Source organism: Candidozyma duobushaemuli (genome assembly GCF_002926085.2).
Source record: "Candidozyma duobushaemuli strain B09383 chromosome Unknown C_B09383, whole genome shotgun sequence".
NCBI lineage: Eukaryota > Fungi > Ascomycota > Pichiomycetes > Serinales > Metschnikowiaceae > Candidozyma > Candidozyma duobushaemuli.
Genome location: NW_020289897.1, coordinates 694,984 through 710,533, shown reverse-complemented (window position 1 = coordinate 710,533; position 15,550 = coordinate 694,984). Strand labels below are relative to the sequence as shown.

Sequence of the window (15,550 nt, the reverse complement as noted above, 5' to 3'; positions counted from 1 at the left end):
TAATGCTAAGTATCCATGCGCCGTAGCTCTATCAGCTCGACGATGTCGTGAGAGTCTATAGAGTGGTTGGTATTGAGTTGGCCAATTGTCTGATGTGTAGGGCTTTCGTGAAGAGAACTGGATCTGCGCTGACCTATTTCCTGAATAGGTTGTTGTCCAGGGCCTGAGCTGTAAAAACCGTTTGTGAAGACGTAGAAGCCGTCATCGGATGCTGAGTCATCAACCCAACGGGGCATTGTCCCGTTATTTCGCATATCATCGTTCTTGCCTCTATACTCCTCATCCAAATGTCTTCGAGAGGAAACTGACCGCTTGATAAAGCATAAAAGGGACGCACTTAACGCTAATAATGCAATCGGTATAACTTGGATCCAGCCCAAGATACTCATCCTCGGTATAAATAGGATTAGGTCAGCGAGGAACGCTAGGAGGGTCAGAAGAAAGGAAAGCGAGCTGATGAAGAGCATCGATGAGAAGTGCCGAAGCAAGCTCTTTCTAATTCTTTTTTGATTATCGTCAGTAGATTCTTGCTCTGCCCTCTCTGCCTTAATTTTCTTTCTCTGAGCTCGTTGAAAGATAATCCAGACTGGGGAGCCAGGGTACTGTTTATCGACGTGTGTGAGGATAACCACAAAAAAACATTCAAGAGTCAATAAACCAGTTAAAATGAATGCAACAACGTGGACAACCAAGAGCTTGGATATCAGATGAGTGGCACCAGACGGTAGGGAAACGGATGAAAAGAAGTTTTCTTGATACTCCTCGCCCTGATCTTGAAAAGCATATCCGTAGCTTTTAGTGGGGTATCCAATAGCAACATGAGAGCACTTAAGCCTCACATGATCACAAATGCCAAAAACACCGTAAGTAATGTTGTTGTACAGCGATAAGTGAAGATTGTAGTTAATCGCTGCACCTGTTATAGGGACCGATATGACCGGTAGTAGCTGCACAACAAAGCAGACGAAACATAGGCATCCTATGAAAAGAACACCAGTATGCATCGTGGCAGCCAAGTTATTTGTGATTTCAAAGTTATAGAAGTACTATCAGGTTGATTGGGTAGTCCATGTTTAATGAGGATTTTATGCATGATAGTCATGTGTGTTTGATCACGTGCATTTAGTGGTAACCCCGGATCATGACGGACGATAAGAAGCTTAAAGCCCACTTTATTGGTCACATTGTATGATACAGTGTTTTCATCAATTTGAGTAGTACATGAAAGCAATCTTCAATAAATACTTTTGCGTGTTTGTGGTATTGTGTCACAACGAGTCCGTTTCCTCATTATGGTGAAATCTTATCGAGTTCGATAGAAGTTCAATTTCAAAACAAAGTCAGAGGTGATGGTTACCACCTCTATTTTGATAAGTCTCTTCATTATTACAGTCGTAGACGATAACGTCAAGTCCTGCACGGCTGTGTCAAGCGCCTCGAGCCCTGCGCTATCTATAATTTCGGCTATTGTTAGATATGCCGAAGAACAAAGTCAAAAAACGCACCAATTCCTCGAAAGGCTGTCTCAGTTGTAAAAAGCTTAAAATCAAAGTACGCTTTTTGTTTCACGTTTTGGTTCTTCTCTAACCTTAGTGTAACGAATCACACCCTAAATGTGAATCGCAAAGGCGGCGTATGTACCCTGATGAGTTTCAACAAGCACAGCCTGAAATATTGATTCCGGAAGAAATTTTGCTTTCATATGCTGTTACGCGTCGCTCATCAATTCCCGAATCTTCAATGGTTTCTTACGGCCCCTTTAGAAGCATGTCTACCTGTCCTACTTGCAGAGATAAGCGTCTTCTGCGTTTATTCTCCTCGCCTGCTATCACGATATAAGCATTCCCTACACTACGTTCTACGTCAACAAGAGACATATGCATATTTGGACGCAGATCGTGCCCTTTCATTTCTCTGAATCTCCAGCACTCAAGCTGTGTATCTTAGCTGCGGGCTGTCTCTGGATGATACCTTTTATGAAGCTTCATGAAAATCCATGCGAGGGTCGAGATCTAGCTTACCCCAATAGCGAATGCAATGAGGACTGGAAGTTGGAAATAATGAGCGGCTATCTCCTGGATGCCCGATGTCTGACAAATGCTGCTATTCACCAGCTTCGTAACGACACTCACGGTGTAGGTCAATAAACCTCACAACTAGGTAGTATCATGACATCCAGTGCTATCCTCTATCGAATTGTCGGTCTATATCCTGGCTCGCTCATTCCCCTAGTTCATTTTCCAGGTCCGGGAGAAGAACCCAAAGTCGACTTCTTATCACACTCAATGAAGGTCCGTCTTCTTATCCTTGAACACTTCCGTCTTCTACCGGGGCTCGATGTCAGCGACTTGTTTCAGTTAGGTGAAATCAGGTTCATTCCACCTATGCGAGTCACCGTAATAGAGCAAATACGGGAGGAGCTCAACAGTCACTACAAAACGGCCTCATTTCTCGAAATCAACTCCAAACTAGCCGAAGAAATTGTTGTTATAAGGGATTCCCTTGTGGCGCTAGAGGAAATATGTACCTTGACCATCAAGTATAACTACCCGGTTCGCCTTTTCCAATGGCTTCTTTTTTGCCGGGTCGAATTTATTGAGCTTGTTCCTAATTTGCACTCCGGCTTCTATATATATATGCATGTCTCTGTATCAGGTACCCAAGCTACTTATTCGAAGACAACACGAATACCACGAAGTGTACTCCCCATTACCAGATTTTGACGAAAAAATGTTCGATGCCATTGTTATCAAGCGCAATTACACGGATAACGACTTCGCCAGCTTGAAGCTGTTTGACATTTGGTCACCGGACTTCGGTCTGTAGTGAGCCGCATGGATCCTGCTCTGCTGACAAGTTGCGAACTTCTGGTGCTATTTCCACGATGAAGCTCTTTACGAATTACATAGTTTTCGATCTTGATGGCACTTTGGTGAATTCCACTGATGCCGTGGAAGCTACTTGGAAGGAAACCGTTGACCAGCACAACCTTGAATATCCTGATCAACAGATCGACCTAGCGCAGTTTTTGGCTACTTCTCACGGTTCCAGAACGGTTGAAACTTTTGAAGAGTGTTTCCCGTACAAAGACAAATCCGTTGAGGCTATCAGACTGTTTGAATTGTCAATTGCCACAAAGTATGGCCATTTGGCAAAGGAGGTTCCTGGATCAACTGATGCCTTGAACAAACTCAATGCTCAGGCTCCAATGTCTTGGGCTATCTGCACGTCGGGTACCTATAAACTAGCCCATGGTTGGTTTCCAATTGTGTATAAGGATGTGACCAAGCCGCTGGTTTTCATTACTGCTGATGACGTCAGCCAGGGTAAGCCCAATCCGGAAGGGTACCTCAAGGCTGCAACTACATTGGCTGAGTTGAACGACAAGAAAGGAAAGACTGTCGTGTTTGAAGACGCTCCTACTGGTATTCGTGCTGGCGTCAACGCTGGTTTTACAGTGATTGGTATTGCTACTACATTTTCCAAAGCGATTTTGGAAGAGGCTGGTGCATCCTTCGTTGTGGAGGACTTCACCAAAGTCCATATGGATTTCACTGATGATGGCATTAACTTAGAATTAAAGACCCTATAGATATATATTAATCATCCTTGATCCCAAGATCCTCGAGCTCCTCGGTGAGTTTTGTTTGACGTGCCTTTTTGAGGTCATTATCTCTCTTCTTCTCTGTACGCGAGAACCTCTCAGCGTCAGTCAATGCATTCTGGCCATAGGTATCACCGCCCAAGATGAGCTCATCGTTGCCACCATACTTATCTGTGTATTTCGTGGTGGGCTCCTTAAGGACGCTTCTGATCTCAGGATTGTGAACAAGTTGGTCATGAAGACCGAAGCCGAAACACCATTTGAGGTGTAGAAGACGGAAGTACAAGAACCAACTGTTGATTGGAAGAGTCTTCGAGCGAGACAACTTGATGGTGGTTGTGCTCACACCCTCTTGCAGCAACTCAATGCCCTTGAGAGACTTCTTGTAAATCGCCTCCCTGGTCTCAGGATTCGTGTAATGCTGTATCGTGTTGGACAACTGACTGAAGACAGTAGCAGTTTCCTTCTTCTCCTTCTTTCCAACCTTCTTGGCGGTCATACCTGCAAGCCTGCTGCAGATTGCAAGCAACGCCTCCTGCTCGTAATATGGTGCATTGTAATTGAACTCATCGTCGGCGTCATCATCGTCCTCGGCTCCTTCTTCGTAAGTGTAAAGCTCGTAGCAAAGAGCAAGTGCCCTGCCTCCAGCCTTGGCGATGTCAATGTTGTGGTCGTTGTCGATTATCTCAACAAACTCTGTGGCGAGGGTGGTGAGAAGCTCATTGAGGTACTCGCCTCTCGGAAGGAGGGTCAAGAGACCAGCGACACCGTGGATAGCGGCAATAGCAATATTGGCTTCCGCCTGGAGGTTCGCCTCCTGCTCACTGACTAAACGCTTGTCTTCACTCTCGTCCATCAAAGTTGAGTATTCACGATCACCAGTCTTAATCTCATTAGAAAGCGTGACACTGCTTTGGACATAACCCTGAGCGAGCTCCATAAGCCACTTCACCTTGTCATCAACACCAAAGGCGGAATTGTCAGAATACAAGACTATGAGAAGAGCACAATAGCCGCTGATGACACCTGCCTTGTTCTCCTCGTTGACAGAAGCATTGGGTGGCTCCGAAATGAGAGCTTCTAATTTAGCGTGGAAGTCAACGCTAACAATCTCGCCAAAGTCCTCCAAATCACTGGCGAGTAAACCAATGATGGAACGGAATAAGAGAATAAACTCCGATGATGATCTGTACTCCTTCAAGTTGAGAAGCTTCACAAGCTCCAGGACTTTCTCTTCAGAGACGTAGTCCGGGGACCCTGCGTTTTCTTCATTGAAAACCACCAATGGCTTAATTACCACAAGCTTATAGAGTTGGGCCAAGAGCATTTCTCTTGACAGCGAGGAAACCTCGGAACGGGCCTTGCCAAGTGAGTCGATGATCTCGTTGACTGTGGTCGACTCCGACTGAATTCTCATCTTATTCATGGCGCTGACATGCTTCTCTCTGTGGTCCTGGGCATTGGCGACCATTGAATCTCTGTTTTCTGCATCGTCAAGCTCATTTTGTAGAATAATCGCTTGTAAGGACTCCAATTTTCTCGAGAGCAATTCCTCAATGCCATGGAAGTTCACATCCAAAGCACCATTTTCTTCGCCGTCTGGATTTGGGGTACGCACTCTGGAAGATGACCGAGAAGAAGCATTGGATGCTCCATCTCTTTGCAGGAATCTTGCTGCTAATCCGGTGGGTCTTGACATTGTAGCTTGATAAGCAAGAAAGCGTATTGGAGGAATGTCTCACATTTATGTGCAAGGTAGTCATGCTGGTGGTGCACGGGTGCTCATCTGCATTAAACAGGCCATTTCGAGATAGAATAAAGATACGGGGTGCATGGAATAGCGTGGTCACCCTAAGAAATATTCCATTCGGAAATAACAGTGGTGTGTATGGTAGCCATGTGGCTCATACTGTCATGCTAAAAAACAACTTCGGCCGGAAGGACGTAATGCTTCTCTCCGTTCTCCCGAACAGTCTCTCTGTTCACGTCTCTCGGGAGTGCCTTTCTCATATCAAAGCCGTCGAGTTCGTCGTCGGTGTGATTTCTATCAGTTGGGTAGTTCTGGCCGTAATAGCCAATGACTCGTCTGTAAACAGAATAGCCCAACTTCTCGTACAACTGCCGGGCCACGCTATTGGTTACTTTCACGAAAAGGTCAACAAAGAGTGTTTCGTAAGGCTGCACTGCCGTAATTCTTTCCAAATGCAAACAAAGGTCAGAGGCAAGTCCTAGTCTTCTGTAGTCTCTGCTTATGGTAACTGCAGTGATGTGTGTGTGCCACTCCTTTTTGGCAAGTTGACCCTCAGTCTTTCCCATCATATATCCGCTTATATTTGGAGCAAATTCAGGAGCCTCTTCCACCGACTTGAAGAAGAGGTCTGGCCACTGAGTAGCGTATTGGAAGTAGAACAGTAGATTGAAGTTCTCGGTGAAGGGGTCTAGATTCACTGGATTCAAGTCGAACAAGTCGTTCATCTCAAACGGTTTGATGGAAGTCATTTTACTTGATTCTTTGCTTCAATAACACTACTAGCCGGATCCTGAGGTTACTCGATTCACGTACTTTGGTCACGTGCGTTTTCCGCTATCTGAGAAATTTTCGTCTTCTCGGTAATCGTCATACGCACTGTCTGCCGGGTCACAACGGCGAAAAACAGAAACTATAGAAACTCTTTTTCTCCAACCCTACATCAAAAAACACAACAAAAAAATGTACGGAGGTCCAGGTGCTGAAATCCCAGAAGAGCAGAAGCAGTTGCAAGAGGAGATGTCCTATGCCACTTTGAAAACCGCTGGTGTTGTTGCTGGCGCCTTGTGGTTGACTCCAATTGTATTGCACTTCGTCAAGAAGCAGTTTTGAGTTTCTTATCCCATTTTTGCCTTCAAAGCCCTCATTGTACATACTTTATCAATACAACATGTATATCGTTGATCACGCTCCAAGTTACTCGTCTACTTCTAACTCGTGCAAGTCCTCTCTGAGCTTGTTGATCTTCCCAGCAAGGTTCATGAACTCGAATCTCTCGGCAATCCTCGAGGCCGCAAGCAAGGCCTTGTCGTTCTTGACAAGCTTGACAACGCTGAGTGCTTTGTTGAGCCTCAGGTCCTGGCATGCGTTGGCGAAGAGTTTGAGCAACGATTTGTCAAAGGCCACACTGTATCCATTCAACCTCTCAAGCAGCTCCTCCTGGTCATCAAGATCTGGAAGTGTCAGGTTTAGAAGTTTACCAAGCGTCGAAGCTCTCAAAAACTCTTCTTCTGGATCAACCTCGTTCAATTTCTCCATCTTTGATGCATGGTCGTCCCTCTCATCATCGATGTCAGCATCCTCGCTACCCTTCTTCAGTTTGAGATACTTGAAGCACTTAACTGGTAATTTAACCTCTAGTTCAAGAGGCAAGGGGAGTGGGAAGCCAGGGTATGCATCGTTATTCTTCAAAATCAAGCAGACAAACTTGTCTTCTGCGAGACCAAGAGGCCATGCTTTCCAGTTCTTTTTGGATTCAGTGATACCGTAGTCAGACACAACTTCACTGCAACTGAGGATCGGAATCCATCTAGCATTGCCAGGCTCTCTCCAATGTGACAATACCGTCAATGTATCATCAAAGCCTGCCACAATGCACGGATCACTGAACTCGTTGAAAAAGATTCCCTTGATCAATGGTGCATTTGACAGGTTTCTCAACACTATTGGAGCGCTTTGTTGCAAGAATTTGTAGTCTTCCCCAACATCGACTATGGAGTAGTTGAAGTTATCTTGGGAAGATTGGTGGATCACAAAGATGGTGGATATTTGGGACGAAATAAGCGTCACAATAGGTGACACCTTCATGAGGTTGATGCAAAGGCCATAGAGATTGAAAAATCTCAAGTAGCCAAGATTGGTTCCGACTGCAATCAATGAGTCACCGGAGCTTGTCAGAGTGGAACTGGTGAGGCAGAGTGATGTGATGTATTCATTTTTGAGCAAAGGAATCCGCCTTTCCCAAGAGTCATTAGTGGAGGTGTGATGCCTGTAGTAGATGTGACCACTGTGTTCGTCACCCCCCGCCTTGTGTCCAGAATTGCCCAACAAAATTCCTCTTTCATTCACCGAGCATAAGTCGTAGTTGAAGTAGTCGATGAAATGATAGTCCTTATTGCTTGTTCTGTCGAAAAAGGAAATAGTTATACTTTGTTGGCCATCTCTTGTCTCGGGGCTATCGCTCTTGACTGCCCAAACATATCCCACAGAATTCATGAATAAGTAACGTCTTTTGGTTGTGTAGTTGTTAGTTGATATCCATGGGGTGGATCCGGGAGTGTAGGGCTTGATATCAAGATCCACGGGTTTGGTTGGAGGAGGAGTTGCATGTTTAGTGCCATTCAGGAACCTCTGCCTTTTGCGTCTCTGATGTGTGTAATCATCGACACTTTTATTGTATAGATCCTCCTCCTCTTCCTCGTCATCTTCATCTTCGTCAATAATTCTTGAATCATCAAGACCATTGGCTCTTCTCTTCTCTGGAACATTGCCATTTACTTGTGGGACCTCTGATTCAGACTCGCTGGCTTCATCCAAGAATAAAGAGTCCACCTCTGATCTGGTCCGTGTAGGTTCTTCGTCGGGAATCAGAGGAGTGACCGAGACTGACCATAACTCACCGTTTGTTGTACCTACAAATGCCGTTCTTGCATTCCAAGCCAAACTCAAGGGTAAGCAGTCGAGTTCGCCCAACTTGTAGGTCTCGAGTAAATCACCAATATCAGTGTCAAAGAGTAGAAGCGATCCGTTTTTGTGGAGTGTGAGGAGGAACTTGTGGTTGGGTGAGACTGTGTATGCAATAAGATCATCCTGTGGGTGCTTGAACTCCCTCTTTTGCAGCAAGTCAGACCTATTGAAACTTTTGATCGTATTCTCTTTGCTAGGAACAAAAAGATATTCGCCGTTGACTAACCAGTGGGGCTTTGTAGGCACAATTTCGTGTTTATGTTCACCATTGAAATCAATTACATCGACAGAGGAATGCTTCTTTTCATGCATGGTCGATGAAAGCTTCTCCAAAAATTCGGGCTTTTCGTTCACCACGGACACCAATTGAATGTCTCCATTGGCGAGACCAACACTGATTAGTTCCCCAGCTGGATTGTATGAAATGCTCACCACTGAATCAGGTACGGGGATAGACGTCAGATTAAACTCGTTGGCACAGTCAATAATCACAAGATCATCAGCATCCCCGCCTGTCACAATCCTCTTGCCCTCGTTGATGTATGTACTATCCCTCAAAGGAAGATCGGTTTTGTAGATAACTTTGAAAGTCTCGTCTCCGCTAATTGGTTCCGACAATTCCATCATTGCAAGATGGCCTTCGGTATTCGTGAAGAGCACATTGTCACCAGAAGACGATATGGAAGTCAAGTTCTCGGGAATATCCAATGATAATGGTTCCAGATCAGGTAATTCAGGATCGAACACCTTGATTAAGCCATCACTATTACCAGCAATAAACCGACCGGACAGCTCGTGGTAATGGACGTATGAGTTACCATCAAGAAAGGCCGGAATCTTCACCAGCATCTCGATAATCTATAACGGTGAATTCGTGAAGCGTAGTATTTTGGCTCATCCACCGCGTCGGTTTCTGCCGCACGCGTGTTTTTGTCACGTGTAGCGACACCCATTCAGAGGTACTACTTGAGTATGTGAAGTGTCGGTTAAATGTCTTGTTTTGCTTCTTATGTCACTCTAGGTGGCCCATTTTTCAAGCTGTTCTAATCAAAGCAAATTCTCCTTGAATGCTGATGTTTGTCGCATTATCCATTTACGTAGAATTCTGGTCGCGCCAATGTCCCTCTTCAAAAGCATTCATATGATTTGAAAAAAGATATAAGAGCGGTATCAAAGTAATTTAAGGCTTCGTTGATGTGAACAATGGTGTGCTGAACCTCCTGCTAAATCGTGTGTTCATCACTATGCATAAAGACAGTCAATTGGTGAGAATCGTAACCCAACATTGGATCTCTCGTTCATTCAAGTTCTATAACTCATTCCCTACATCAAGTAATTACAAATGATTCTGAACTAAAAGTCTTCTCTCGTAACGATACTACTGCGATCTGTTGCTTCCAGGGACCACCTTGTACAACTCCGACATCCATCGGATATAATTTCCAGACGTGAGACCGGAGATTGTTCATAAACCAAATAAGTAAATGACCGTATTGTTTGTCAAAAAAGCTATTATTGGCTAGTGCTTCCCATTTTGTGGCTCGTTAATCATTGATCTGGGCGTCCTGTGTTTACCACGCGGGTGGCGCGTTATTTTGATTTCAACTCATACTACCCATTGACTCATCGCTATGTCTGATCACGTTGAAGACGACGAGGATGGCTTCGGTGGACCTTTGCTTATTGAACAGCTTGAAGGAAGTGGTATTTCAGCTGGAGATATCAAGAAGTTGAAGCTGGAAGGCTATCACACGGTGGAGAGCGTTGCGTACGCTCCAAAGAAGGCGTTACTCACGGTGAGAGGTATTTCGGAGGCAAAAGCAGACAAAATCAGCATTGAGTCTGCTAAGCTTGTGCCTATGGGCTTTACTACGGCTTCGGAATTCCACAGTAGAAGATCTGAGTTGATCTGTCTCACTACAGGTTCGAAGCAGCTAGACACTTTGCTTGGAGGCGGCGTTGAGACGGGCTCAATCACGGAGATTTTCGGCGAGTTCCGTACGGGAAAATCGCAGTTGTGTCATACTTTGGCGGTGACGTGTCAGTTGCCTATCGACATGGGTGGCGGTGAAGGTAAATGTCTTTACATTGACACCGAGGGTACATTCAGACCCGTGAGACTTGTGCTGATTGCCCAACGCTATGGCCTCAATCCAGATGACTGTCTTGATAATGTAGCGTACGCTAGGGCATATAACGCGGAGCACCAGTTCCAACTCTTGCACCAAGCGGCGCAGATGATGTCGGAATCCCGTTTCTCGTTGCTTGTGGTGGACTCCATCATGTCATTGTACCGTACAGATTACTCTGGAAGAGGTGAATTGTCGGCGAGACAAACGCATGTGGCAAAGTTCATGAGAACTTTGCAAAGGTTGGCAGACGAGTTCGGCATCGCGGTGGTTATTACTAACCAGGTTGTTGCGCAGGTTGACGGTATGGCAGGCATGTTCAATCCCGACCCCAAAAAGCCTATTGGTGGTAACATCATTGCCCACAGTTCCACGACCCGCTTGTCTTTCAAAAAGGGCAGAGGTGAGCAGCGTATCTGTAAGATCTACGATAGTCCTTGCTTGCCCGAGAGCGAGTGTGTCTTTGCAATTTACGAAGACGGTATTGGCGATCCAAAGACAGAAGAGGATGATTCATAAGCCGCGTGGAACAGCGCTGTGCCGCTCGCTGGGGTTGGTATCCTTGGGCTGTATCTGTGTGGGACACTTTGCCCAGCCATCGTGATCGCGACTCACTTGGCTGGTGCAAGGCATAAAATGACCCATTTGTTTCGTGCATGGGTCTCAGTTGTTGTTTTTGAGGCCCCTCTGCACCAGCCTGGGCTCTGTAAATGCTTAAGGTTTGGCTCGTTGCTTTTGCAGCAAAGGCGCCCGAACAGCTCCGTGTGACCCGCGTAGACCCTTGCTGGTTCAGGATTGAGCTAGTGAGCACAATGACCCGTTTAGCGTTTGTGCCAAAGTGCCAAAGCGTTATGCGCCGCACCCGCCTACCGCCGGTGCCGGAAGCCAAGACTTGCGGAAAGCCATGACAGTGACGAGCCCGAGGAAGAATAACAGCACTGAAAACCCCCAGTGCTACATATTAGAGTGTTTGACTAGTAGATTTTTTTCCGGACGCCATTTTATAGTCAGCCAAAAAAATTCAAAATTTATCCACTTGCTACTGTTCACCAAGTCTATCTAAACGATCACCTCCTAAAGTGCGTGCGGCGCTTTCCTTGTTAGTATCTTGTCCTGCATGCATAATTTTATCTTTTTCATCAGCGTCCGGGTAACCCGGTCTGGCATGCTCGTCAAGCCTTCGTGCCCCATATTCCTGACCTCGAAAATTTTTCTACATCCACGCAAGACCCGTGATCTACCATCAACCCGGCCTTCCAACAAGGACACTTTGATCTGACCGTCCCATACTCTTCTAGGCAGGTCTGATTCCCCCACGACCCTCCCCCCGAAACAAAAACCATACTCGGCTCCACAAATCCGCCAGTTACTGGAGCATGAAGTCCATACTACCTAAGCCTTCGTCTTCGGTGCTGACGCCTCTGCCCAATATGCTGAATAAAAGAAAATCTGTTCCTCAAGACTACACCTCCAAAAGGTCCAGGTCGACCTCGAGCCCTCCTCCTTCTGGCTTGTCTAAACCATCAACGATGGCTCTGCAAGCCTCCAAGCAGTCCAGACCCGTGACTCTGTGCACATTCTGTCGCCAGCACAAGATCAAGTGTAATGCTTCTGAGAATTACCCCAATCCTTGTACTCGTTGCAGTAAGATGGGTCTCAAGTGCGAGATTGATCCGCAGTTCAAGCCCAAGAAGGGTTCTCAGATCCAGATGTTGATTGGCGATGTCGAAGAGTTGAAGTCCAAGATCGAGATGCTCTCCAAGAACGAGCACTTGTTGACCCAGGCTTTGAACCAGCACAATCACTTTATGCTGCACAGCCTGACTTCTCCGACGTATCCGGCCTCTGCCAGACCTCCACTCCTGGCCAGAACGGTGCTGGGTCACAACACGCCAAATCTGGCAATTGATCAGTTTGCCGGTGGCCACTTCACCCCTCCTCCCGGTCCTAGTCTGGTACCTGCTCAGCCTGCGTTCAACGCTATAAACGATGCTACCGGCTCCGGCCAAGCCATAACCAACTTGTCTCAAATGCTTCAAAATTCGACGGATAACTCGCCAGCTACATTTGCTAGCGACACCCAAGGCAACTACACTCAGTCTCCTGAGGAACTCCCTCAGCGCGAGACGTATTCCGAGTTCATCTTGGGTGATGTGCGTTTGACCTTGGAGAAGGCAGATGAGCTTCATGACCGCTTCATGACCAAATTCCTTCCGTTCCTTCCTATCCTCACATCAGCGCTGGCCACTGAGCTATACACAAAGTCACAGTTGTTGTTCTGGACCGTCATGCTCACAGCGCTGCTTTCAGAGCCTGACCCTAGCTTGTACATGTCCTTGGCCACACTCATCAAGCAGTTGGCCATTGAAACCTGCTGGATCAGAACCCCTCGCTCAACCCACGTCGTGCAAGCTCTCATTATCCTTGCCATCTGGCCCCTCCCCAATGAAAAAGTTTTAGATGATGCTTCCTACCGTTTTGTGGGCTTGGCCAAAAACTTGTCTTTGCAGCTTGGTCTTCACAGAGGCGGAGAGTTTATTCAAGAGTTCAGCAGAACTCAAGTCAATCTTGGACCAAACTCTGATATTTGGAGAACGAGATCCTGGCTTGCTGTGTTCTTCTGCGACCAGTTTTGGTCCTCCGCCCTCGGCTTGCCTCCATCTATCAACACCACTGATTACTTGCTAGAGAATGCAAGAGTCGATCAATCTTTGCCGGCAAATTTTAGGTGTTTGATCTCCTTGTCCATTTTCCAATGTAAGCTTGTCAATGTGATGGGTATTTCCGTCACTAGATCTGACGGCTTACTTGAGCCTTCCAACCGTGCTGCTTCGCTCAATATTCTTGACAGAGAACTCGAGAGACTCAAATTCAAGCTAAACATCATGGAAGGCTCGGCCATTGAAATGTACTACTTGTACTTACGACTCATGATCTGCTGTTTCGCTTTCCTTCCTGGCACCCCAATCGAGGACCAGGTCAAGTACGTCAGCACGGCATACTTGTCTGCCACTAGAATCATCACCATCGCTTCCCAGCTCGTTAGCGTAAACTACATTTCGCTTATTGAGCTTCCCATCTACGTGAGACAAGCCATCACATACTCCGCTTTCATCCTTTTCAAGTTGCACTTGTCCCGCTACCTCATAGACAAATACGTTGACAGTGCTCGTCAATCCATCGTTACGGTGCATAGACTTTTCAGAAACACATTGTCCTCTTGGAAGGACTTGCAAAATGACCTTTCGAGAACGGCAAAAGTCTTGGAGAATTTGAACATCGTTCTTTACACGTATCCAGAGATTTTCTATGACGACGAAAGCACCAGCACAGAGGGCAGTATTATTAGCCGGATGCGTTCTCACTTGACTGCGTCTCTTTTCTACGACTTAGTTTGGTCAATCCATGAAGCCAGAAGAAGAACGCTACAGAACAAGGAAAACGGCGAAGAAGAAACAGTCAAGGTCAAGGAAGAGGAAGGTGTTAAAAAGCCACTTGCACTTCCCTTCTATAATCAAATTACCAAGGATGACTTCAAAGCCATGACCACCACTACACCCAATGGTACCACCATCACTACTTTGGTGCCAACCGACCAAGCACTCAACCAGGCCAAGCTCGAGAGCGATAACGGCTCCAAGAAGCCTATGGAGATCAATGGTATCCCTCTTGCTATGCTTGAGGCCACAGGAAGCACGAAGGATGTGGACAGCATCCGTTTCTCTAGCTTCGACGAGGCTAAATCTCTGAGAAACGAGGCCACTGACCCTGTGGAGAGAGTTGGCTTTGCAGCTGACTTGACGCAGGGCACTGAGTTCCTGCTTGAAGCCCAAAGCCAGCAACAGCAACCACTGGCAATCCTGGAAACACAGCCACAGATCGAACTGCAAGAAGTTTTGTCGCAACAAAACTCTCCAAACTACGATGGCCCCATGGACAGAGGAAACTTTTCTTACAATAATGGAATGGGGTCTGCAGGTATGGCAGACCAGCTCGATAACTTTTTCCAGCAACAATCTCACGGATGGCTCAACAACAACCACCAGGATGACGACTTCCTCGGTTGGATTGACGTGAATATGCTTCCCGAAAAATAGTCTTGTACATATTGCTAACGATCATGAGGAAACGAACTGAATACACTTGCTTACAAAAACCACCCCTGTAGAGCGCGTGACCGTGACCACGTGCAAACGCAACATCTGGACTCTCTTCCTTGTCCGGACTTCTTCACCCCAGCAATTGACCATGATTCAGAGCATTACCAGAATTGCCCCATTGACCAAGCAGTTCCTTAGACCTAGCGTCCAGGCTGCCAGACTCTACTCTTCTTTCAACCCTGCTGATCAGCCAAGAATCAGAATCGGCTCCACCGCTCCAGACTTCACAGCTGACACCACCAAGGGTAAGGTCAGTTTCCACGACTTTATTGAAAAGTCTAAGCAATGGACTATTTTCTTCTCCCACCCTGCTGACTTCACTCCTGTTTGTACCACTGAATTGGGTGCTTTCTCCAAGCTTGCTCCAGAGTTCAAGAACAGAAACACCACTCTCTTTGGCTTGTCCACTGAAGGTGTCGAGAGCCACAATGCCTGGATCAAGGACATTGAGGATGTCACTGGCGGTGACCCATTCAGCTTCCCCATCATCGCTGACCCATCCAAGGAGATTGCCTTCAAGTACGACATGGTGAGCCAGGACGATTTTGAGAAGCTCAAGGACAAAATGGTGCCTACTGTCAGATCCGTGTACATCATTGACCCATCCAAGAAGGTCAGATTGATCATGACTTACCCAGCCTCTACCGGCAGAAACTCTGCTGAGGTCTTGAGAGTTCTTGACGCTTTGCAGTTGACTGACTCCAAGGGTGTGGTTACTCCTATTGACTGGACAAAGGGAGACGATGTGATCATCCCACCAACCGTGTCTAACGAAGACGCCAAGACCAAGTTTGGTGACTTCAAGACCATCAAGCCATACCTCAGAACCACCAAGGACCCCCAGTAAATAAGCTTTACTACGTAAGTAATGAGACTTGTTTCTTGAATTGTCGCAGTAGTACCAATCAACGGTTTTCGCAGCCAAACAATAGACCGTTGAGGC

General features: G+C 46.5%; 7 protein-coding genes across 7 annotated transcripts; 3 read left to right on the top strand and 4 right to left on the bottom strand. All coding sequences in view use genetic code 12, as the record gives it.

The window, feature by feature from the left end:
- Positions 1-5: 5 nt before the first annotated feature.
- On the bottom strand, positions 6-1,004 carry RIM9 (Rim9p; the record flags this gene model as incomplete). Its single annotated transcript, XM_025481687.1, has 1 exon — positions 6-1,004. The coding sequence occupies one exon, from the start codon at positions 1,002-1,004 to the stop codon at positions 6-8; it is 999 nt and encodes a 332-aa protein (XP_025336305.1).
- Positions 1,005-2,285: 1,281 nt separating this feature from the next.
- On the top strand, positions 2,286-3,575 carry CXQ87_003203 (uncharacterized protein; the record flags this gene model as incomplete). Its single annotated transcript, XM_025481686.1, has 4 exons — positions 2,286-2,552; positions 2,665-2,804; positions 2,827-3,517; positions 3,540-3,575. 4 exons carry the CDS (start codon positions 2,286-2,288, stop codon positions 3,573-3,575), a joined length of 1,134 nt encoding a protein of 377 aa, XP_025336304.1.
- A 24-nt stretch (positions 3,576-3,599) lies between these two features.
- On the bottom strand, positions 3,600-5,303 carry CXQ87_003202 (uncharacterized protein; the record flags this gene model as incomplete). Its single annotated transcript, XM_025481685.1, has 1 exon — positions 3,600-5,303. One exon carries the CDS (start codon positions 5,301-5,303, stop codon positions 3,600-3,602), a length of 1,704 nt encoding a protein of 567 aa, XP_025336303.1.
- Positions 5,304-5,521: 218 nt separating this feature from the next.
- Positions 5,522-6,103, bottom strand: CXQ87_003201 (peptide alpha-N-acetyltransferase complex B subunit; the record flags this gene model as incomplete). Its single annotated transcript, XM_025481684.1, has 1 exon — positions 5,522-6,103. The coding sequence occupies one exon, from the start codon at positions 6,101-6,103 to the stop codon at positions 5,522-5,524; it is 582 nt and encodes a 193-aa protein (XP_025336302.1).
- A 445-nt stretch (positions 6,104-6,548) lies between these two features.
- CXQ87_003200 (chromatin-binding protein) lies at positions 6,549-9,167 on the bottom strand (the record flags this gene model as incomplete). The annotated part of the gene is made up of 1 exon (XM_025481683.1): positions 6,549-9,167. The coding sequence occupies one exon, from the start codon at positions 9,165-9,167 to the stop codon at positions 6,549-6,551; it is 2,619 nt and encodes an 872-aa protein (XP_025336301.1).
- Positions 9,168-9,949: 782 nt separating this feature from the next.
- RAD51 (recombinase) lies at positions 9,950-10,966 on the top strand (the record flags this gene model as incomplete). The annotated part of the gene is made up of 1 exon (XM_025481682.1): positions 9,950-10,966. The coding sequence occupies one exon, from the start codon at positions 9,950-9,952 to the stop codon at positions 10,964-10,966; it is 1,017 nt and encodes a 338-aa protein (XP_025336300.1).
- A 911-nt stretch (positions 10,967-11,877) lies between these two features.
- SEF1 (Sef1p) lies at positions 11,878-15,454 on the top strand (the record flags this gene model as incomplete). The annotated part of the gene is made up of 2 exons (XM_025481681.1): positions 11,878-14,520; positions 14,687-15,454. The coding sequence occupies 2 exons, from the start codon at positions 11,878-11,880 to the stop codon at positions 15,452-15,454; spliced, it is 3,411 nt and encodes a 1,136-aa protein (XP_025336299.1).
- Positions 15,455-15,550: the final 96 nt, after the last annotated feature.